This window comes from Ranitomeya variabilis, chromosome 6 (genome assembly GCF_051348905.1).
Source record: "Ranitomeya variabilis isolate aRanVar5 chromosome 6, aRanVar5.hap1, whole genome shotgun sequence".
Lineage (NCBI taxonomy): Eukaryota > Metazoa > Chordata > Amphibia > Anura > Dendrobatidae > Ranitomeya > Ranitomeya variabilis.
In genome coordinates, this window is record NC_135237.1 from 550403695 (window position 1) to 550428923 (window position 25229).

Here is a 25229-nt window from a genome sequence, read left to right on the forward strand (position 1 = left end):
TCCCGGCTGGGGATCCAGGCCTGCTTTACCCTCACGGGGGCGCAGGAAGGCCTGGAAGGGGTCCCGAGGAACCTGGCATCAGGACGACGGGAGCAGCAAAAAGGGGGAGGCACAGAGCGACACCAGCTGCCCGGCTAAGCAGGTAAAAACCCGCATAAGAAAACACACTGTAGCCGCCGGCCACTACAGCATACGGAAAAAAACTCTCCCTGTCCCAAAGGGGAACAGGAAAGACACTGGCAAGTGGGAGGTCCTTTTAACCTCTCTGTGTTTCCTGTTCCCCATTAGGGCAAAGAGACAACCTCCATATGCCGTCGTGGAAGGTGACTAGAGAAATTTGGACTACATTTTTGCACAGTATGTTGTACCCCTTTTTCTTGAGCCTGAATCCATTTTTCACAATGCAGTGACCCTAGAGTCAGAAATAAAGGTGTAAAACGTGTAATAAATGGGGCGAGAGGTGGCTTTTTGGCACAATTCTGGTGCATTAAATCTGCCCCATTGACTTCTATGGGGGATAATAATTACTGTGCGGTGAGAGGGAGGAGTGAGAAGGGGATGATAGGTTCCCATCTCTTATTGTCAGGAAAAAGCTTAATCCGACATCCAGTTTATTTTACTTTATCAGTGAGTTTTCAGATGTCATTGATTGTAATGATGGATTTAAAAAAAAATTATAAAAAAATCCGTCCATCCTTTTTATTGATTTTAATGTTAGAAATGATGGAAAATGTGGCGTTGCTGCTTTTTTATTCATCTTTTTCCCATTTCAAGGTATTATTTTCTACAAAAACACAGCGTGAAAATGAGACCGGTCCTTTGTTGTTAATTTTTATTACGAGTGAATTAATTAGCATCAATCACTCGCTGTCATAACCAAGAAGCCGTTCCTGTTGTATTTTTCATTATTACCATCTGTTCGGGCAATAAAAATGTCTGATTCATATCTATAAAATAAAATTATCTGCAGGAATAAAACTGATGTATAGCTTATGTGACAAATGGAGGGAGGAAGAAGAGAAAGAAGAAATAAACGTGAAATAAGAGAATTGGAAGAAAAATACATCTGACCTCACTGCACCAATCAGTGACATCAACACAGTTAAATAGACTGTGACATCACTGTGGCAATTAGTGACATCACTATCCAATCACAGACTTAGGTGTAAAGTGTCTACATCTTGCAATCCTCTCTGATAAAGCCCTGTTGGAAAATCAGGAAAAATGATTGTCTGGAGAAGAAAAAGTGATTGCTGCCACGAGTCCTGTGTCTGCCAACATTAAAGCCTCCTGAGATCACTCACGTCTGGGGGATTCTCATCCATGGAGGGGGCTCAGTCACAATTTTGCCTAAGAACATGGCCATGAATAAAGAATGGGATCTACACCTTCTTCAAGTGCAACTTCTCCCACCATGCAGGAGCAATGTGGTATCTTCGGCATGCTCGTGTGCTACCCAAGTTTCTTCAGTGTGCTCGTGTGCTAACCGAGAGTCTTCGGCGTCCTCGAGTGCTAAACGAGTGTCCTTGGCGTGCTCGTGTGTTAACCCAAGAGTCTTCGACATGCTCGTGTGGTACCCAAGTTTCTTCAGCATGCTCGTGTGCTAACCGAGTGTCTTCGGCGTGCTCGTGTGCTAACCGAGTGTCTTCGGCATGCTCGTGTGCTAACCGAGTCTTCGGCGTGCTCGAGTGCTAGAAGAGTGTTCTTGGCATGCTCGTGTGTTAACCAAGAGTCTTCGACATGCTCATGTGCTACCCAAGTTTCTTCAGCGTGCTCGTGTGCTGAGAGTCTTCGGCATGCTCGTGTGCTAACCGAGAGTCTTCGGCATGCTCGAGTGCTAACAGAGTGTCCTTGGCGTGCTTGAGTGTTAACCGAGAGTCTTCGACAGGCTCATGTGCTACCCAAGATTCTTCAGCATGCTCGTGTGCTAACGGAGTGTCTTCGGCATGCTCGTGTGTCTTCGTCATGCTTGTGTGCTAACCGAGTGTCTATGGCGTGCTCGTGTGCTAACCGAGTGTCTATGGCGTGCTCGTGTGCTAACCGAGTGTCTATGGCATGCTCGTGTGCTAACAGAGTGTCTTCGGCGTGCTCATATGCTAACCGAGTATCTTTGGCATGCTCGTGTGCGGAGTGTCTTCGGTATGCTGGAATGTGTTTGACTCCCAGTGGCTGCATGTCTCGCGGCTGTTCGACAGCCTGTTTGTCAGGCAATCCCTGCATGTGTTGCGGCTGCCGAACAGTCCGAGACATGCAGCTGCAGGGACTCATACATAATTTAACACTTTATCTGAGTGTAAGGACGTGGCAGGGACCCTCGTTTGCCTCCTCTCCTATATGCCAGGCATGAGTGCCCCGTGCGGTATCCTGCGGGTTTACCTGTATACTAATGCTATGCATTACTGTTGTATTAATGTAAAGTGCTGTGCACTGTGTATAATGTCTACTGTATGTTTTTAGGTTAGGGACAGAAAGGGTTAAGTAAAGGAAGGGGGTTGGCCCAGCAGGCTGCAAAAATCAGCCATTTCCTAGGCTTGCCCAAGGCAGGACGCCCCTCTCTGCCGGGAGCAGAGCATACACCCGGAGGGGAATAAGTCACTGTAAAAAATGGGCACCAGGACTGTGGAAGTGCCCACCGAAGGACTGTCAGTTCCCAGGAACCAGATGGGAGCTGATGCTGTGACAGAACTTGATAGGGAAAGCATAGGAAGTAATACCTCCTCTATTTCACCTGTATTAAAGTTTTCCACTGTTGGAGCTGAAGCGTGCAGTGTGGTGCATCTGGAGGACGCCGTTCCTGTGTGGAGAATAACCGTGTGCTGAAGGTAATTGACTGCTACAAGACCGGGACTTTATCGGTCTTTCTATGTGCAAGAGGCTGGGGTGCTTATATACTGTTGCTTTAATGGACTCGATCATGACTACTACCTTGTGCCACCTTGTTACATGAGCACATCCGCTCATCACTACTCCCTTCCAATCCAGACAGTGGGATAGTCGTAATTTTGAAGATCTGTCTTTTAAGATAGGAAGTATGTCCTTCAACTGAATCTATATCCTCAAGATGCAGATACAGTTGAGCATAATGGTGGAGCAGGAAGCTGACAGGTTAATGCTCCACCATTCCGTTTATGCAGAGATTGAAGCTTACAAGGACCTTCAGATGTGACTGGCAGCACAGACCAGTTCAGTCAGAGGAGCAATGATGCAGGCACCATAAGGCATGGGGGAAATATACTGTCGTGGCTTCATACTGTGAGCAGTGGGCACTTTGGGGGCATTATACTGTATAGTGAACACTGTGGAGGCCATAAACAGGATATCGTACTGTGTGGGAACATTAATGGGCTTCACTAGTAGAATGTTTCTGTGTGGGACATATAAAGGACCAGCCGAGGTTAGGGAAGTGCCTCTGCATAAAATAAAAACTGCTCTGATGTGCCACAGTATGTGTCCCTTTGCTACCTTTAGGGGGTACGCACCATCGTCTAATCAGTCTTCGGCAATTACATGATCTCATTGCATTATGGTGAAATTATCAATCACACGCCAAGCAGCTACACATGCTCTCATGGTGACATCAGCATCCGATCACATACAAAAGCTTTTCTTCAGGTTACCATCCTCCATATTAAATTATAGCCACCTACTGTACAACCTTCAGTGATTCCATGTCCTAGGAGATACGGAAACATTTTTTTCAGGTTATCATCCTCCTTATTAATTACTGCCCCTTATCGCATAATCTTCAGTAATTCCAATGGAAATACAGGAGATTTTCTTCAGGTTATCATCCTCCTTATTAATTACAGTCACTTAATGTACAAACGTAAGTGATACCAGAAGAGATACTGAAGCTTTTCTTCAGGTCATCATCCTCATTAGTTACTGCCCCCTACTGTATGACCTTCAGTGATGCCAGGGGAGATACAGGAGCGTTTCTTTAGGTAATCATCCTCCATATTAATTGCATTCAACCACTTTACAACCTTCAGTGATTCTAGGGGAGAAACAGAAGCTTTTCTTCAGGTTATCATCCTTATTAATTATTGCCACCTACTGTAGAACCACCAGTAATAATAGGAACTTTTCTTCATGGTATCCTCCCTCTTATGAATAATAGCTTAGTACTGTAATTTCAGTCTGAACACATGCAGGGATTGCCTGTTTTTTTAGGGAATCTCCACATGTATTCAGGCTGTCTAGCAGCCGCAAATCATGCAGCTGTGGGGACACAATCTACGAGCACGCCCAAGATACTCAAGGAGCACCCGAGCATGCTCAGAAATCTCAAGTAACGAGAACACTCGCTCATCACTCTTTTAGTAAAATAAAAAATGCATGTGACAATGAGGTCTCAGAGACTGTCCCATGCATTTTTTATTTTATTTTACTAAGAGTGAAAATATGAGTAGATGTGGCAAATTCATTTAGAGTAGAGATGGGCGAACCTAAACAGTAAAGTTCGTGATCCATACCGCTGACCGTGCACAGACCCCGAACACGGACTTCATTAGGAGTCCGTGTTACTGTTTGGGTTCGACACTCCAAAACACCAGGTGTTTCTCGCTGTGTTATTTGCATGACAGCGCAAGAAACACCGGTGGCTCCGATCGGCAGTAAGATTACCGCCGGTCACAGCACAGCGGCTTCCACGCTGTCAGATGACAGCGTGGGCCCGCAGCTGTGACAGAATGTAAAAAGTTTACCTCTGGTCACAGGAGTCGGCTGATGGGACTACTACTCCCATAAGCTTACGCCTGCTGCCGCTAATACGGGAGTGGGAGTATTCACCAGCTGCCACCGTCGCTATAAATAATTAAAAAAAATGGCGTGGGCTCCTCTGTATTTTTGATAACCAGTCAGGCAAAACTGACAGCTGTGGGCTGCAACTTTCAGCTGTCAGCTTCAGCAAGGTTGGTTATCAAGAAAAAAGGTGTCCCCACGCCATTTTTTAAAATTATTTAAATAAATAATTAAAAAAAAAAGCGTGGGGTCTCCCCTATTTTTGACAACCAGCCAAACTAAAGCAGACAGCTGGAGACTGGTATTCTCGGGCTGGTAAGGGGCCATGGATATTGACCCCCCAGCCTAAAAATAGCAGCCCAGAAATGGCGTATCTATTAGATGCACCAATTCTGGCACTTTGCCCAGCTATTCCCACTTGCCCTGTAGCGGTGGTAGGTGGGATTCATATTTGTGGGGTTGATGTCACCTTTGTATTGTCAGACGACATCGAGCCCATGGCTTAGTAATGGAGTGGCGTCTTCCTAAATGTTAAACTTATCTCAGAAAGAAAAAGGATAACAGAAGAGCGATAACACCCAATCAATTAATAAGTCCACAAAGAAAATCTCTTGCTTTAATTTCAGTCGTGATTTTATTTCAAGTAAAATAAATGTGTATAGTAATTTGGTATATAAAACCATGAAAAGTCAAATTTCACAGGCGACTTTGGTTGTTTTTTTGTACACAAAGAATTCTCAATTTTTATTCATTCATTTTTTTTTTTTAGAAAAACAGTTTAAATTTACAAAAACCTGTAAACCATCAAAAAGTATGAAAACCTTTTTCAACTACAAGCCAGAGATACCTATAAACCAAAAGTTTCATCTCTACTCACTGAATTCCATTTTGGCACCCCACAGTCTAATACTTTCCCATGAGTCAGACAGCCATAATAAAGGGAATCTGTCACCAGGTTTTTGCAACGTAATCGGAGAGCATCAAGATTTAGGGGTACAAACCCTGATTCCAGCGGTGTCACTTACTGGACTGTGCTTTGCTGTTTCAATACAATCAGTGTTTTATCAGCAGGAGAATATCACTACAGGACTAGGTGTCTTGTGCCTCCTGGTCCAACCACGTCCCTACCACTGATTGGCAGTTTGCTGTCAAGATACTTTGTACACAGGAAGCAGCCAATCAGTGGTGTGGGCGGAGTTATACAGAGCTCAGCATTCCGAGCTCTGCTAGATCTTCAACAGAGAAAACAGGGATTCCCCCACAACTGCTGCACCCAGTAATCTGAGTGATACATCGCTGGAATCAGGGTCTCTGTCTCTACATCATGCTGCAGTCAGATCACACAACAAAAACTGCTGACATATTACCTTTAAATCACAAGACTACCATGAAATAGGCCTTACAAATCGAAGATTTTTAGAACAGAATTTCTCATTTTCTTAGGAAACTAAAATTTATTATTTTGTGTTATAAGATAATATTTGAAAATTTTACATTTTTAATACTGATTTAAATGTTTACGCATATTCAAACACTTTGTTTTACAATACTTAGCAGTAATTTTTGATGTTTTACATCCATTCCTTGTCCACCGGCTAGGTGCCCATACTTCAACTTGGGGAATTCATTGTCGGTACGTAATTTTTGATCTTCGCTTACTTATCAGAACCCACAATACAGAGAGCATCACGGATAGTAATCCACCATCCTTGTGAGAACATCTTTGTCAAGAGTCTCATATTTGGAAATTATCACCTCATTACTCCCGACAACGGGACACCACATATACTTCCATGTTTTGTTTTAAAATAAAGGTGCTAGGCGTGATTGTGTCTTATGGGTCAGATTGGACTTTAATATATTTTTGGTGGCTTCCAGCTTCTAGATTCTCCAGCCTTTCTGATAAGAAATCATATTTTGGATTGGTATTCGCCCATCAAGCACTCACTTGAAACCCCAAAAAGGCTCCTCTATCTCTTCCTCATACATTTTGCAGTGTAGGCCTAGGTTGACATCTGTCTGGGATGATTTAGTGAATCCTGCTTTGAGTAGGGGGTTGGAGCAGATGACCCAGGAGGTCCCTTCCAACTCTAACATTCTATGATTTAAAAAAAAAAAAAAAACAGAATGTAGATCCCAAGAAAAATTAAGATTCGGACAATTACTAGAGTTCAACTTCTACATCAATGTGTAGGTATATCTATTGTCTGATCAAGTTCTCTTAGGTTTGGGCACCACAAAGACATTAGCTATCAGCACTTTTAGGACATAGCTACATATTGGGTCCAAGTTCTCAACCTACGGTCAGAGGGCATTGGGGCCCAGCTGTATCGACACCTAATTTTGGACTGGGAGAACCCAAGTGGATAATCCTCAGAGGGCTACAAAAGTATCTCATGATAGTTGTTGGACGTTAAGGGACACCATGTAGACATGGCTTCCATGATCTAAACCAGTTATTGGCCAAGAGTTGTCCAAAACTCACCCTTAAAAATTGCATCAAAAAGTTTGGAGACTCAGACTGTACGTAGCCAAGGAACTTCTTGGTTGGGTCATGGTTACACCTACAGGTTCTATAAAAGAACATCACTGATGACAAGTACAGCAACTTTTAATTTTTTGCTAATGGCCCATTCCAGGTGGCCAAAAGATCTAGATCCCGTGCTGTTCTGTTGGTGCTATCCCAGCCGTTATTTTTTTTGTCTGGACCTTAGATAAACTTTGAACCTCACGGTGATCCAAGCTTTGTCCAGTAGAACCATGCAGCGCTTGTGACTCAATACTGACTTATGGCCTGATTCATTATTGCATTTTGTCCCTTTTTTGTCTCATTTTGAGGTTTTTTTCCCTTGTGCTTTTCCATTTGTGCCCAATTCTTTTTTTGTTTCTATGTTCGACATTTTGGACAGCGTTTAAAGTTCCGAGATATTTTCGGCCGATTCATCAATTGCAACTTTTGAAAAGTCGCAAACTTTTTTACGTAAACGTACTCCACTCCCCAGAATGTTTTTATGTATGCCAGTTAGTTTTGCATCATTTTACAAAATGTTTGACTTTTTACTGCCGAATTGGTAAAGGACAAAAAATAAAGACTATTTTTGACTTCGCGCAAAATTCAGAATAGCCTCAATTTTGAAGAATTTAGCATAAAAAATTTGGCAATGAATACAACACAAAAAAAGAAAAATGGACAAATCATGAATCGGGGCCATAATGAGTCCATATTATGCCCTTTTGACAAGTGGCTTAAATGGTAGGACCACCGGCTCTGCTCTAAATCTACTGCATATTTTTGCCTTCCAGTGGTGGCCACTCTAGCAGCAAATATGTGACTACTTAAAAAAAATGGACATATATTTGGCACAAGTGTGAAACCTATAATTGAAGTAAATACTAAGTCTAAATAAAGTGGTATACGAAGTAAAAATAAATGTCAAAAAAGAAAAACTTAACAGAGGTAGATGATACAATCTAGGATCAATGAATGATCTGTCAGTTTCTGCAATGGAAGGTGCATAGATCTAAGTGAAAATAACAAAAAACAAGCTTTAAAGGGGTATTCCCACCTCCAAAATCCTATCCCCATACGTAGTAGGTGTAATAATAATAACATTAGCAAAGAACTCCAATAAGAAATGTAGTATAGTTTTTCTGATTCACTATGCCCCTTTCCTTATGTGCAGACATTGCAGGACCTTAGGTATCCATGGTTACGACCACTAACAACTAGCTAATGAACTGTCACTATATCAGTGGTCGTAACCATGGATACCTAAGGTCCTGCAATGTCTGCACATGAGGAAAAAAACAGTTTTTCTGATTTGTTATGTCTCTTTCGTCATGTGCAGGCATTCTAGGACCTCAGGTATCCATGGTTACAACCACTTATAAAGTGATAGTTAGTTGTTAGTGGTCGTAACCTTGGATACCTAAGGTCCTGCAATGCATGCACATGACGAAAGAGACATAGCAAATCAGAAAAACTGCCTGTTTCCTCATGTGCAGGCATTGCAGGACCTTAGGTATCCATGGTTACGACCACTGGTATAGTGACAGCTGGTTGTTAGTGGTCGTAACCATGGATACCTAAGGTCCTGCAATGCCTGCACAAGAGGAAAGAGACATAGCGAATCAGAAGAACCTTACTACATTTCTAATTGGAGGTATTTGCTAATAATATTATTATTACACCTACTACATATTGGGATAGGATCTAGAAGATGGGAATATCCCTTTATATATATATTTTATGTGGAAATAACAAATAAAAAGGAAAGAATAAAAAAATAATAAAACAAATAATGTTTAGGATCTAGAAATAGCATTGTCAAGAGTAAAATTTTAGTTTGCTTTAAAGTTATTTAAACGAACAATATAAAAACACATTTTTTTTTGCTTAAAATGGATATAGAAAAGTACGACAATACCATAAGTGTACACTGCATAGAATTTCTGATTTGCACAAAATCACATCAACTTTTGGACAAAATTTACAAAAGATAATATAACTTTCCAAAAACTTTTTAACTTTTGAAAAAAACAACAAACTTTTCAACATTAACTTTAAAAAAAAATCATAGTTTTAACTTTTGCAGATTTTATATTCTAGTTATGATATTGTCAAGAATTTATCTGCATGCAAACTTCTACAAAGATTAAATAAAAAAAAAAAAAAAAAAAAAAAATCACAGCATAAATGAATTATATTATTATTAACAAAAAGAGAATGCTGGAATAATAAGTAAATATTTCACAGAGGAAAATTTATCGAGGGTCAGAAAAAAAAAAAGTTTTCTAACTTTCTAGGCAAAGTTCTTGCAAATGACATGGTCATGTATTACAGGCACAAAAAGCTAAAAGACAGAAATTAGCCCTTGCTGATTAAAAAAAATTATACATTTTTTTTTGTAAATTTTGCCCTTGGACTTGACAAGCCAGATTACGTTTTTGCACCCTATTTGAACAATCTGGACACACAGATACGTAAAACTACAAATATTTCTTAACAACGGCACTAAATTAAATATTAAAAAAAAAAAAAACTTTTCAAACTTTTGAAATTTTAATTTTTTTGCACATTTTTTTTTACACAGGCACCTCTCTCTTGGTAGTAAATATTAGAGATAGCTCTAACCCCCAATCCAAGACAAAAAAAAATTATATTTCAATTTTTTTTATTATTTAAGGAAACAAATTCAAAGCCATAGATCAAGTAAAAAAATAATAAAAAAAAAATTAGATGGGAGGATATAATGTTCTATCCATTTCCCAACTAAAACCCCAATTTAAAATAAGGCCTTAAAAATAAATTATGTGTACCCTTCTCCATCCACCCGTTGGCATTTTGGCAAAAACAAAACAAAACCAAAAAAAAAGCACAAAAATACCTCCATGCTTTCCTTGAAAATTGACTGTAAGCAATAAATAACAATTTCGCTGAGGTATTTACACAAACAGAAAAGTTTTTAAATCAAAAAGACCAATTTCTTTCCCTAAATTTTGGGCAATTGCCTCATGACTAGTGTTGAGCATTCCGATGCTGCAAGTATCGGGTATCGGCCGATACTTGCTGTATCGGAATTCCGATACCGGGATTCCGATACTCTTGTGGTATCGGGTATCGGGTATCGGAACAACATTAATGTTAAAATGTGTAAAATAGAGAATTAAAATAAAAAATATCGCTATACTCACCTGTCCGACGCAGCCGGGACCTCAGCGCAGGAACCGGCAGCGTTGTTTGTTTAAAATTCCCGCTTTTACATGGTTACGCGAAGTCCCGGCTTGTGATTGGTCAGGGCGGCCATGTTGCCGGGCCGCGGACCAATCACAGCAAGCCGTGACGAAAATACGTCACGGCTTGCTGTGATTGGTCCGCGTCCCGGCAACATGGCCGCCATTAACCAATCACAAGCCGTGACGTCACGGGAGGCTGGAAACGCGCTCATTTTAAAAAGGGCGCGTGTCCAGCCTCCCGTGACGTCACGGCTTGTGATTGGTTGCGTCGCGGTCAACCAATCACAAGCCGGGAGGCTGGACACGCGCCCATTTCAAAATGAGCGCGTCCAGCCTCCCGGCTTGTGATTGGTTGATCACGGCGCAACCAATCACAAGCCGTGACGTCACGGGAGGCTGGACACGCGCCCATTTCAAAATGAGCGCGTCCAGCCTCCCGGCTTGTGATTGGTTGATCGCGGCGCAACCAATCACAAGCCGTGACGTCACGGGAGGCTGGACACGCGCCCATTTCAAAATGAGCGCGTCCAGCCTCCCGGCTTGTGATTGGTTGATCGCGGCGCAACCAATCACAAGCCGTGACGTCACGGGAGGCTGGACACGCGCCCATTTTAAAATGAGCGCGTGTCCAGCCTCCCGTGACGTCCCGGCTTGTGATTGGTCAGGGAGGCCATATTGCCGGGACGCGGACCAATCACAGCAAGCCGTGACGTAATTTCGTCACGGCTTGCTGTGATTGGTCCGCGTCCCGGCAACATGGCCGCCCTGACCAATCACAAGCCGGGAATTCACGTAACCAAGTAATAGCGCGATTTTTAAACAAACAACGCTGCCGGTTCCCTCGCTGAAGTCCCGGCTGCGTCGGACAGGTGAGTATAGCGATATTTTTTATTTTAATTCTTTCTTTTACACATTTATATGGTTCCCAGGGCCTGAAGGAGAGTTTCCTCTCCTTCAGACCCTGGGAACCATCAGGGATACCGTCCGATACATGAGTCCCATTGACTTGTATTGGTATCGGGTATCGGTATCGGATTGGATTCCGATACTGTGACGGTATCGGCCGATACTTTCCGATACCGATACTTTCAAGTATCGGACGGTATCGCTCAACACTACTCATGACTGTAAAATATTTTTTTTTAGCAATTTTCAACCTAAAAAAAAAGAAGAATTGAAAAACGTTTCATGATTAAAACATTTTTTTTTCTCAGCCACAACATGAAAAATAAAAGTTTATCAAAAATTAATAATATGAAACCATGTACAAATAGAAAAAAAGTACAAATATTTCAATATGGGAGTCTTTAACTAGACCACTGAAATTCACAGAGTACCCAATTTTAGTTGTAGACTTAAAAAAGAGTGAAGAGAAGATCCAGTTGGTCCTGGTTTTGGACTTAACACATACATTGCATTCGGATGGTCCTGATTTCGAGACCAAAAATGTTGGAAATCTTCTCGAACCTGACATTCTATGTATCTAGAACATGAGTGCCGGCGGCAGTGCCGGGTAGTGATGCGAGACACTCGCATCACACTCACAAGTGTGACGCCGGCCTTATGTGGTCTTCAGAAGAAGAAGGGATCTTTGGACTTTTAAGACCAGCTGTTGTGTCCACGGGACCTCTAATGGATCATTTCTCTCCGGTGGTCTTCAGAAGAGCAATGTGTGCTTGGACTTTTAAGACCAGCCATGATAGTTATAAAACTAGATTTGAATCCACGCAGGTTCCCAACGGATTATCTCCCTCCAGTGGTCTTCAGAAGAACAGTATGTCTTTAGACTTGTAATACCAGCCATGATTGTAACAAAACTAGATGAGTCCAGAGAGTTCCCAATGGATTATCTTGCTCCGGTGGTCTTCAGAAGAACAATGATATGTCCTTGGACTTTTAAGACCAGTCATAATAGTAATAAAACTAGATTTGAGTCCATGGAGTTCCCAATGGATCATCTCGCTATGGTGGTCTTCAGAAGAACAATGTGTCCTTGGACCTTTTGATCACCCGTGATAGGTCCAACTCTTCTAGAATAATCCTCCAACTATTCGGAGAGCCTCCATCCACCTGGTTTGCCCCATTTCCGTGTCCCCATAAGTTTTTATTTTCCATAATGAAAACTTTTCAATTAAAACTCATTGCACAAACACCGAATTCCCCACTGTCTTCAGAACATCATAAATATGGACACTGTATCCAGGCCAATCCGCCGTATATTGTCCTCAGCTGGGTCATCTGCCTCTGTAAACTTTGATTTTGTTAACAGAAGTAAGGTTTCCTATAATTTCGGCTTCGAAGTCTGCGTCATGGACGCCGGTTTGTCTGAAGGCTCCGGCCGATCCGTTGTTCTCCCAGTAATGATGCCAATTTCCTTTACTGTTGGCACCAAATCCGTACAAATCCACCTGCGAAAACAGGTTCAAAAATAAGAAACTAAATTCTAAAAATTACATTATTCTTCATTTAACTAAACCGACTCCCTCCTACTGCACCAATTCTGATTTTTGGTGTATTTTTGGCTTTTAACCCCTTTCTGACCTTGGACGGGATAGTACGTCCGAGGTCAGATCCCCTGCTTTGATGCGGGCTCCGGCGGTGAGCCCGCATCAAAGCCGAGACAGGTCAGCTGTTTTGTACAGCTGACATGTACTCGCAATAGCGGCGAGTGGAGTCGCGATCCACCCGCCGCTATTATCTAGTTAAATGCTGCTGTCAAACGCCGACAGAAGCATTTAACTAGCGCTTCCGGCCATCGAGCAGGAAATGACCTCCGTCACATGATCGGGGGTCAGCGATGTGTCGGCATGACAACCATTTAGTGAACATAGCAAAAAAGCCAAACAAAAAACCAGTGTGGGATTGCACTTTTTTTTGCAATTTCACCGCACTTGGATTTTTTTTTCCCAATTTGCCAGTGCACAACATGGTAAAACCAATGATGTCGTTCAAAAGTACAACTTGTCCCTCAAAAAATAAGCCCTCACATGGCCATATTGACGGAAAAATTAAAAAGTTATGGCTCTGGGGAGGAGGGGAGCGAAAAACGAAAAACCGAGAAAAGTTAGGGTCATGAAGGGGTTAAGAAAGTTACTGAAGTTCCAAAAGACAATCTGTCGACACAAAACGACTGTTCAAACCAAGCCCAGGTGCTCAGTGAACCCCTGACGTGACCGACCAGTTCAGTGCACCTCCCCACGTACTTGTTTTTCATCAACGTCTGCCCTTCTCTTGCTCCATAAAGCCAAAGCTTTCAATCGAGGAGGAGGTTGGAGATAGATGCAAAACAAGTAGGAGGGAGATTTGGCCTCGTGAAAGGTGGAACGAGCATCTGTGCTTGGTTTGAACAGTCATTTTGTGCTGACAGATCACATTTGATTAAAACGAAAATTTTCCAAAAAGATCACTGGGGCTAAATTTTGGTTAGGGTTTCACGATCTCTGGTTCCTAGACCATGTTGACCCAAAATTGCAGAAAGTCCTAGAAGTCCCTAGAGGTCGATCATGCGCAATACCACTCCATTCATTCTTAAAGAGACCGCCGGAGATTGCCAAGAGCTGCTCTCGGCTGATCATCAGGACTCCTACGAGAATGAATGGAGCAGCAACGGGCACGATCAGCCACTGCTCCTTCTCAAGAGCTCGGGGTCTCTCTAGAGGTCGGACCCCCAGTGACCAGGAAATTACCCTCCATCCTATGGATCTGGGAAAACTTCCAAAACTTGAGAATATCCCTTTAAGTTCGGCATAATATGCCAGGTATAAGAGTCCTACCTGATCGCAGACGTGAAGAGCAAATATGACGCTCAGGATTCCGGTAGACGGGTACCGGCCGTGGTGAAATAGCCACCTGTCATATATGTATTTCATAAATTCCGGGTGGTAGACAAGAATCTGTCCAAAAGAAAAAGGAAAAATAAATACACTTTCCATTCCCAGGTTGAACTTACGGTAATTATTGATTTTTTTTTAACTTTTTTTTTAATAAAACTTTATTACAAATAAAGTAACTAAGAATGACAAACTATAACAATTTATAGATAAGTCCCACAACTCAAGTACAAACTATGGGGAAGCTTGTAGGACTGGTCATCCTGGTCTTTCTGGTGCATGAATAGAATGCTAGAACGACAGTGAATACTGACACCGAGATGGAGCACGGGATGTAACTGCAAAACAGTGCAACTTTATATGCGGAGTCTCGCTGGGTACTATTATGCTTAGGGTAGTACCCAGCACTATATAAGTGCACCCCACAAGGAATAACATGTATTTCTTACATCTTTTTATTGCACATTTTATTATCTTTAGCAGGATCCTCGGGCCCTTTAGTGTTTTTGAGGGATAATGAGGATCCTGTCCATAAGGGGTGCACTTAAATAGTGCGCCACTAGAAATCAGGCACCGTGCACTACTAATTAGGGGCGCTCTAACCCCACCCATTCATCGCAATGGTACTCATAAATCCACATTCATGGCTCACCTTGTCTTTGCTGACTTTGATCTTCTGTGGCACTGGAGCATAAGTGCTGGAAAAAAAAAAAAAAAAAAAGAAAAGCAATATTAGTATCAGCCCATTATCAGAGTTCCCATGGAGGAGACGCATGCCGCACACGTGCACAATGACGGCACACACATGACATCCGCGTGAATCCGTCTAAGAATAGCATATACTAGATAAATAATTTTTAAAAACCAGCTGAGGGAAAGCAGACAGCTGAAGTTATTATTCTGGGAAGGGGCCAATATCCATAAAGGTTCCCAGCTTATTAATAACAGCTCACAGCTGTGTACCCTTTACTGATTCTTAAAAAGGAGACTAAACAGACAGCCCATTAGATGTGCCAATTAAGGTGCTTAGCCTCGGCTCTTCCCGACTGCCCTGCTACGTCCGGATGCTGTGGTGTAATTAAGGCTACTGCAGGTCACAGGTGGTGGTTCTTACGGTAACCTCTGTGTGAGCTGGCCTGTCAGTTGCCGTAACCTCGCTGACATCGTTACTAGCATCGTGATAAATATTTCTCAGTGTGTCCCGGATGCCATGGTGAGAAGTGATGACACTGATGTCGCCGCTCACCACAGCATCCGGATGTAGCAGAGTTGGGGGATCGTCGTATTACCTCCTTGTTATGGATTTACGGTGGACAGCTGAGGATTACTTTTATGGTAATAACTGGATAAATTAGAGTAATTATTGGGGAGAGATTTTTACAATAAAAGGCCTTTTCTCTGTGTGTGTCTATTACTTTTGACTACGGCGTTAGTAATGAGGGTGTCTAACAAATACCTCTCCATTACTAACCCCCGAGCTTGACATTATACATTACACAGCTGACATCAACCCCAAAACCATTTCCCTACTTGACAACGCACCAGTGCAATCTGGAAGAGCTGAGGCTAAGAATCAGAACTGGTACATCTAATGGATGCGCTATTTGTAGGGCGCCTGACGGCTGGTGCTTTTAGTCTGGGAGGGGGCCCATATCCATGGCCCTCTCCCAGCCTATTAAGATCAGCCAGCAACTGAAAAATAGGGGTGCCTCACGTCATTTTCTCAGGTCCCCCCTTTTTAAACAGGTAAGTCTAAACAGACAACTGTGAGTAGATATTAGTAGGCTGGGAACCTTTATGGATATTGGCCCCTTCCCAGAATAATAACACCAGCCCCCAGCTGTCTGCTTTCTCTCAGCTGGTTGTTAAAAATAAGCCATTTTTTTCATTTATTTTTGTGCTAAATACAAGTACACTATCTCTATCTTTGAACATCTTTAATACGTAAACACTATTTAATTTCTATGATGCATTTCATTCCATATGTGTCACATGGACAGCACACTGACAGCACACGGACCCACGGCTGGCACCCAGACACCAAACCTTCCCCCCCCCCACCCGGCACATGCAATTTCTTTAAAAAAAAAAAAAAAAAAACTTTACAAAAAAGCAAAGAATAGAACATAAATTATACTATATATTTTTGTCTGAATGGATCCACAAAAAGTCATAGATAAAACAGCAAATTTTCTAAAAATATTTCAAAAAGAATATTAATGTTGTAATGTTTTTATGACCACTAGGGGGAGACAAAACATGTACATTTGGCTATAAGTATAGATGAAGTTGGACAGCGCTCCTCATCCTAAATAAAGGGGAATCATGAAAGGGTTGTACAGCCTTTTGGGAGATCTATAGAGCATAGGGATGTGTCCGTAAGGCACAGGAAAGTGCCCAGCTAAGGGAGTATATATGGTTTCATCCACTCACTCACTGAATTACACAGGGTGCATGACACTGAGAAGCTGCCATTTTTGGTTACAGTCAAGAAGAAGAAATGTGAATCAATGGGAAAGTTGTCCTACCGCAATTAGCATCTGGGACACGGATCACAAAAAAAAGTTTCAAGTTTTTGCGTTCGGGCTTAAAAATCATTTTTTTGCAATTGAGTTTCATATAAAATGTTCCACGGTTTACAGGCTCATTGTTTTCCCAGGAAATTGCTGGCTGCAGAATCAATTAAACAAAAATCTGTCAGTGAGCTCCTTCTGACATTTTCTGAGCCATTGTCCATGGCCGGCATTAGGGGCAGGCAGACCAGGCAGCTGCCTAGGGCCCCCACTCCTCTAGGGGTCACCAGCCAGTAGCTTGCCGCTAAAGGGCTCCTGAGTACGAAGGGCCTGGCGCCACCCTCCTGCATCGCGCATTTAACTTATCGGCATCATAGACAAGAAATCCCATGCCCACTATACGTGCACAGACGAACGCGGTTCACCTATGGAGACGAACATGCGGCGTGTCTTTCCAGACTGCAGCATGTCTATTTATCTTGCGGAGAAGCGAGACTCTGCAACATAAATCTCATCCATACAATGTATTGGGTGCGGTGATTCCACACGGTTTAGTGAACACGTGGATTCACCTGCATAAAATAGAAGCGAATGGACACGTGATGGGACCCCAAGTTATTCCGTCATGTCAGAAAGTACCGGAATCTTCCAATATTGCCCGAATTGTAACACTAAAACGATACCTGCTTGTTCTTAAAAGTTTTGGTTCCAGAACATAAAACAAAAAACTCTAATGTGACAAGTAGCCGCCGATGGGACCTGCAAACGAAAGTCCACCCTTCACGTGGCCGGCCTGAGGGGCACAATGGTTTCCTATTTGAGGACCCCCCATCCCCGGCTGATGCCCGAAGTCACAGGGGGATTTACAAAACTAAATAAAAATCGGATCATTGTGGCAGAATCCGCTAATCCCTCGTGTCACCCAACGGAGGCGGCAGCTGCGTGCCCGGGAACCTGTAACTCAATCATGCAGGAATCCCGGAGCTTCACGTCTCAACGCGGCCACTTCAAGCCAATAAATCCGACCAAACAGAGGCCGTTGTCTCACCTGGAGGGCAGACAATGGGACAATTGAGCCGTCCGTAATGAATCCTAATCCAACCTCTTAATTACATAAAGTATCAATGATGCATGTGAGGGCTGCGCTGCTCCGGGAAACGGGGGCTCTGGAGAGAAGAAAGACGAATATTCTAACTTGATCTTCAATGGCACTCACCCCTCTCCCCACAAAAAAAAAAAAAAGTTGAAGGTCTCATATTGTCAATACTTTGGATATTCACCTCTATATGGGACCTCGAAAAGTCAAGACGAGTGCCCGGATATTAATTATACGAAAGTCTACGAAGAACTACATGACCGGTTATGGATCTGGTTAAGCCTGCTGCTTAAAAAAAAGTTTTGTTTTTTTTATTCTCAGCGCTGATTTGTGACCACATCAAAGTTGAGCTCAACTTTGAAGTGGTCTGCGGTTTAAAATCAGCACAGAGGAGTTCATAAAGTGGTTTATTAGTCAACGCGTTTCAGAGTCCATCTGACTTCTTCATCAGGACGAGCATCTGTGACAGACAGCGGCCAGGGCATCACCGCCTGACCCAGAGCTAGCCGCCTCTGGCGTAAGATATATGAAGTACAAAGGTCCACTGCAGTCTGGAAATGCTTCCGATGTCCATGGAGAGACCACAAAGTGAGGGACAATCAGGACATTTGGACCCCAACTATTCGGCCTTTGTTGGGTTCCCCACCACTAGTCCGCCTCCTCCACAGGAATCTGGTAACTTTCTCTATTTCTGAAGAACAACATGAACAGGATCTATGTAGCAACGAACCTCATTAGTCCCTCTAGGACCACAGAGGTGATAGGGTCAAGGTTCTGCCCCAACTTCCCAAGATGACCTAGTGGGAGCTCCATACAGATCTATGGACAGTAGACAACTATCTGTCCATAGAAATTGACATTGGCCCCACTGGGCAGTTGTCGGTGGCCATTGTTTTGGCTTCTTTTAGGTACTTTTAAATAGAAATGCAACAACCTAGCACAGAACTTATGGTGCCCTTGAGGCAAGAAATGACTTCCAGTGAGATACCACATTGCATTAGACGTCATGGCAGACATAGCTGTCAAAGGTCGGTGGTCTCCAGCCTGCGGCTCCTCAACAATTGTGTAACCATGGACGCACCGAAGCATGGATGCACCGAGGCATGGACGCACCGAGGCGCAGGCCTGGACGCACAAAGGCACAGGCATAGACGCACATAAGCATGGACGCACCGAGGCACAGGCATGCACACACTGAGGCATGGACCTACCGAGGCACAGACGCACTGAGGAACAGACGCACCGAGGCACAGGCATGAACGCACCAAGGCATGGAGGCTCCGAAGCATGGACGCATTGAGGCATGGACGCACTAAGGCATGGACGCACAGAGGCATGGACACACCGAGGCACATGCATGGTAGCACCGAAGCATTGAGGCGCTGAGGCATAAAAGCACCGAGGCACCATCATGTTCACACTGAGGCATGGACGCACCGAACAATGGATGTTCCGAAACATGGATTCAGCTAGGCATGGACGCACCGAGGAATGAACACACCGAGGCATGGACCCCCCAAAGTACAAGCATGGATGCACCGAAGCATGGATGCGCCAAGGCATGGAAGCACTGAGGCACGGGCATGGACGCGCCAAGACAAAAGAGCGGAAGCACTGAGTCACAGGTGCGGTCACACCAAGACATGGGGGGGTCGCACTGATGCAAACACGTGGACGCACAGGCGCAGACGCAACTAGACACAAGCCTGAATACACCAAATCAGAGGCAGGAACCACCAAGTCACAGGTGTGGACACACCGAGGGACAAGATTGGATACACCAAGACAAAAACAGGTACACCAAGACAGGATGCACCAAGACACAGGCACGGATGCACCGAGACACAGGAATGAACACCACGACACCAGATTGATGCACCAAACACTGGCAGGAACGCACCAAGACGCAGGCTTGAATGCACTAATACACCGGCTGAATGTACCAAAACACCGTATCCCTATAACCAACTAGCACCCATAAAAGTAACAACCCAAGTAGGAAAAAGGAGCAGTGAAAAAGAGACACAAACCCAAGAACCCAACTGCTTCGTTCTAGGAAGTATTTTTATCTCACCCCGGAGCTGGATTCACAGCTACACTGCTCAGTACGGCTATATAATGTTTTCTATGCTGTTGGTGCTTCTGAACTTGTGCTACATAGTGACAGGAGAACAGGAATCCCTCATGTCTGTGTGTGCTGTGTATGGGAGACATTGTATCAGCTAGTCTTCACCCACTAACTCAGAGAAAACTGGAAATTAGAGATAGGAGTATGCAGAGGGGAAAATGTTGAAAAATCAAGGATACAAGTCATATAATGGTCAGAAATAGTGGTATTCGTCGTGCACACATGACAGCTTGTCATTGTCAAACGGTCACCAGAAATGAGAGTAAACTGTAAGAAACATGTGCCAAACTGCAATCATGGGCCCCAATGACCGCGTACCATTATCTCATCATCAGATGAATCCTCATTCCACATCCGGACTGATCCAACACGAACACAAGACCCCATTACACAATCATTGCATTTATGTCTACAGTTGACATTTTGTATTAAATCTGAAAACATTCCTTGATCTTATGAGATAAACTACTGCAGCTGATGTCTGGTACAGTTATTCTAAAACCGCTATCAGCAATCCACATTGCACTCGTGGATAATCCCGGGTAATCTGCCCAGCTGCTGGGACTATGAGACTGACCGAGATCAGAAAGGCTGAGGCTGGAGAACAGGGACAAAAAGAGAAATGCCACCTGCTAACAAAACTGCACACCGATACCAGCTCCATCCATCAACTCTGCATGAACCAGATCAGCCAGTTATGGCCCATCCCGATGCCACTGGTAATGCCACAAAGCCGCAGGGACGACGTCTGCACAAGCCGACCATTAGAGAAGATCACAGACACAAAACTAACACGAGGCCAGAGATAATGATACCGATATACTTGTACATAGGAGCAGTATTATAGTAGTTATATTCTTGTACATAGGAGCAGTATTATAGTAGTTATATTCTTGTACATAGGAGCAGTATTATAGTAGTTATATTCTTGTACATAGGGGCAGTATTATAGTAGTTATATTCTTGTACATAGGAGCAGTATTATAGTAGTTATATTCTTGTACATAGGAGCAGTATTATAGTAGTTATATTCCTGTACATAGGAGCAGTATTATAGTAGTTATATTCTTGTACATAGGAGCAGTATTATAGTAGTTATATTCTTGTACATAGGAGCAGTATTATAGTAGTTATATTCTTGTACATAGGAGCAGTATTATAGTAGTTATATTCTTGTACATAGGAGCAGTATTATAGTAGTTATATTCTTGTACATAGGAGCAGTATTATAGTAGTTATATTCTTGTACATAGGAGCAGTATTATAGTAGTTATATTCTTGTACATAGGAGCAGTATTATAGTAGTTATATTCTTGTACATAGGAGCAGTATTATAGTAGTTATATTCTTGTACATAGGGGCAGTATTATAGTAGTTATATTCTTGTATATAGGAGCAGTATTATTGTAGTTATAATCTTGTACATAGGGGCAGTATTATAGTAGTTATGTTCTTGTACATAGGAGCAGTGTTATAGTAGTTATATTCTTGTACATAGGGGTAGTATTATAGTAGTTATATTCTTGTACATAGGGGCAGTATTATAGTAGTTACATTCTTGTACATAGGGGCAGTATTATAGTAGTTATATTCTTGTACATAGGAGCAGTGTTATAGTAGTTATATTCTTGTACATAGGGGTAGTATTATAGTAGTTATATTCTTGTATATAGGAGCAGTATTATAGTAGTTACATTCTTGTACATAGGGGCAGTATTATAGTAGTTATATTCTTGTACATAGGAGCAGTATTATAGTAGTTATATTCCTGTACATAGGAGCAGTATTATAGTAGTTATATTCTTGTACATAGAAGTATTATAGTAGTTATATTCTTGTACATAGGGGCAGTATTATAGTAGTAATATTCTTGTATATAGGAGCAGTATTATTGTAGTTATATTCTTGTACATAGGGGCAGTATTATAGTAGTTATATTCTTGTACATAGGAGCAGTGTTATAGTAGTTATATTCTTGTACATAGGAGCAGTATTATAGTAGTTATATTCTTGTACATAGGGGCAGTATTATTGTAGTTATAATCTTGTATATAGGAGCAGTATTATAGTATTTATATTCTTATACATAGGAGCAGTATTATAGTAGTTATTTTCTTGTACATAGGGGCAGTATTATAGTAGTTATATTCTTGTACATAGGAGCAGTATTATAGTAGTTATATTCTTGTACATAGAGGCAGTATTATAGTAGTTATATTCTTGTACATAGGGGGCTGTATTATAGTAGTTATATTCTTGTACATATGAGCAATATTATAGTAGTTATATTCTTGTACATTGGGGCAGTATTATAGTAGTTATATTCTTATACATAGGAGCAGTATTATAGTAGTTATTTTCTTGTACATAGGGGCAGTATTATAGTAGTTATATTCTTGTACATAGGGGGCAGTATTGTAGTAGTTATATTCTTGTACATAGAGGCAGTATTATAGTAGTTATATTCTTGTACATAGGGGGCAGTATTACAGTAGTTATATTCTTGTACATATGAGCAATATTATAGTAGTTATATTCTTGTACATTGGGGCAGTATTATAGTAGTTATATTCTTGTACATAGGGGCAGTATTATAGTAGTTATATTCTTGTACATGGGGGCAGTATTATAGTAGTTATATTCTTGTACATAGGAGCAGTATTATAGTAGTTATATTCTTGTACATGGTGCAGTATTATATTAGTTATATTCTTGTACATAGGGGCAGTATTATAGTAGTTATATTCTTGTACATAGGAGCAGTATTATAGTAGTTATATTCTTGTACATAGGGAGCAGTATTATAGTAGTTATATTCTTGTACATGGGGGCAGTATTATAGTAGTTATATTCTTGTACATAGGAGCAGTATTATAGTAGTTATATTCTTGTACATAGGGGGCAGTATTATAGTGGTTATATTTCTGTACATAGGGTCAGTATTATAGCATGTTAAATGTTTCGGTTCTAATCTCCCCGTCTCCTGTGTGTCACACTCCCAGACGATCTCACGGCCGTTTGGCGGTAAGACAGCGGCGTGTAGATGCCTGATGACGCAATGTGACTTACAAGCTTATGTTCCCATTGGTCAGAGCGCTGACGATCCACTGTAGATCGAGGGTCTTGAAAGGAATGAGGACCATGCTGATGTCATCCTGCAGGTCTCGCATGCTCTCCGGGTACACAAAGTGGTGAGTGGTCTTATTCCCAACGTCCTTCTCAAATTTTGCAGTGGGAGCACGGTTCATCCTGAAGGAAAAACAGATTTTGGTCAGACTCAGAGACATTGTATTAAAAGAATGAAGCTGGAGGAGTTTTCTATAAATGAAACTTCATTCTGTCAAAACTTTACAAGTTCTTGATTTACTTTGCAGTACAGTATGGATGAGACATTTTGCTGCTGTCAGTAAATGCGAATATTCTTCACCTCCGGAGGCTGAAAATATTACAGACATAATATTTCTCATAACTGAAGGTTTGATTCAGAAGACAAACCATCGGTGAGCAAAACCTGGATACAAAGTGTCAGAGGAGGTAAATTGTGTCCGTCTGCACCTAGTCTGGCCTGAAAATGCTCATATTTAGAAAGGTTGTCAGAAGGAGCACAGCTGGAACATCTGAGTTGTCAGCAATATCAAAGCTGGAACACAGAAGTTGTCAGAAGTAGCAAAGCAGGAACAGATGAGTTGTCAAACGATGTAAAGCTGGAACATTTGAGTTTTCAGAAATATTTACGTTATAACTCTGAGTTGTCAGAAATAATGAACCAGGAACAGATGAGTTGTCAGAAATATAAAAGCTGGAACATAGAAGTTGTCAGAAGTTGGATCTGATTTGTGAACAGTCATAAAGCTGGAACATGAGTTGTCAGAAATAGCAGAAGTAGAACATCTGACTCAAATGTTCCAGTTAGACAATATCTGACAACTTATTTCCCATCGTTGCTATTTCTGACAACTCGTATGATTTGATGTGCAACACTGAAAAATATGAGTTGTCAGAAGCAGCAAAGATTGAATAACCACGAGTTGTCGGATGCAGCGTTTCACATTTAGGTCCTCGTTGGGTCTCTGCAGCTCTGTGAGTTATGCTAAAGAATCGCACGACAAACTCAGCTCTGCTACACCGGTCTATTCACATGAAATTAACAGTCAGAGCTCAGCAATATGTTTCCATCAGAAAGATCAATCCTCAGACCGCCGTCCCTGCAGAACGTGACCTTACTCGCACAGACGCTGCAGACAGTCACCCGTCAGGCTGTTTATTAGTTGTGAGGACGGCAGAGCAGAAGAACCAAAGCGTCGCAGATTCCACCCCGCCATATACTTCATAAGCCAAAACACATCATCTAATGCAATCTGCATCAAGGGCAATTATGGAAAGTGATTTTTATTAAAAGAACATTCGACTCTGAAGAAAACACCTTCATTATAACAGAAGCCGAGAAGAACAAAAACAGCCCTAAAGCCCAGAGAAATAACTGGATTTGGGAAAGGATAGCTCTCAATTGTAAATGACTGTTTGACATTTCATTTCCCATCTGCAGAATGACAATATAATGTAGATAATTCCTGAACAAGATTCTCACCCCAGTGACACGGATTAGGAACACGAGTCACGGGGCTGCGAAAACCGATTACAATGACAAATTATCAATCAATTATATACAGAACCAAACAAACAGAATACGTAAACTGCAATAAACACAAAACAAAGTGTAATACCGCCACCTTGTACAAGAATATAACTACTATAATACTGCCCCTATGTACAAGAATATAACTACTATAATACTGCACCTATGTACAAGAATATAACTACTATAATACTGCTAATATGTACAAGAATATAACTACTATAATACTGCTCCTATGTACAAGAATATAACTAGTATAATACTGCCCCGATGTACAAGGATATAACAACTAATATTCTTGTACATAGGGGCAGTATTATAGTAGTTATATTCTTGTACATAGGAGCAGTATTATAGTAGTTATATTCTTGCACATAGGGAGCAGTATTAAACTACTATAATACTTCCCCTATGTACAAGAATATAGCTACTATAATACTGCCCCTATGTACAAGAATATAACTACTATAATACTTCCCCTATGTACAAGAATATAGCTACTATAATACTGCCCCTATGTAAAAGAATATAACTACTATAATACTGC

General features: G+C 41.9%; 1 protein-coding gene across 3 annotated transcripts in view; it reads right to left on the reverse strand.

Annotated features, from left to right (window-relative positions):
* Positions 1-6552: 6552 nt before the first annotated feature.
* LOC143783062 (CMP-N-acetylneuraminate-beta-galactosamide-alpha-2,3-sialyltransferase 1-like) overlaps positions 6553-25229 on the reverse strand; it is a 131899-nt gene continuing 113222 nt past the window's right edge. For all 3 annotated transcript variants that reach the window (XM_077271266.1, XM_077271265.1, XM_077271267.1), the window contains 5 exons: positions 23116-23295; positions 14962-15007; positions 14253-14372; positions 11596-12887; positions 6553-10254 (listed from right to left, as the gene is read on the reverse strand). In XM_077271266.1, the coding sequence (XP_077127381.1) occupies positions 12714-12887; positions 14253-14372; positions 14962-15007; positions 23116-23295 (520 nt within the window). In that variant the 3' untranslated portion in view covers positions 6553-10254; positions 11596-12713. The remainder of the gene's footprint in view (positions 10255-11595; positions 12888-14252; positions 14373-14961; positions 15008-23115; positions 23296-25229) is intronic.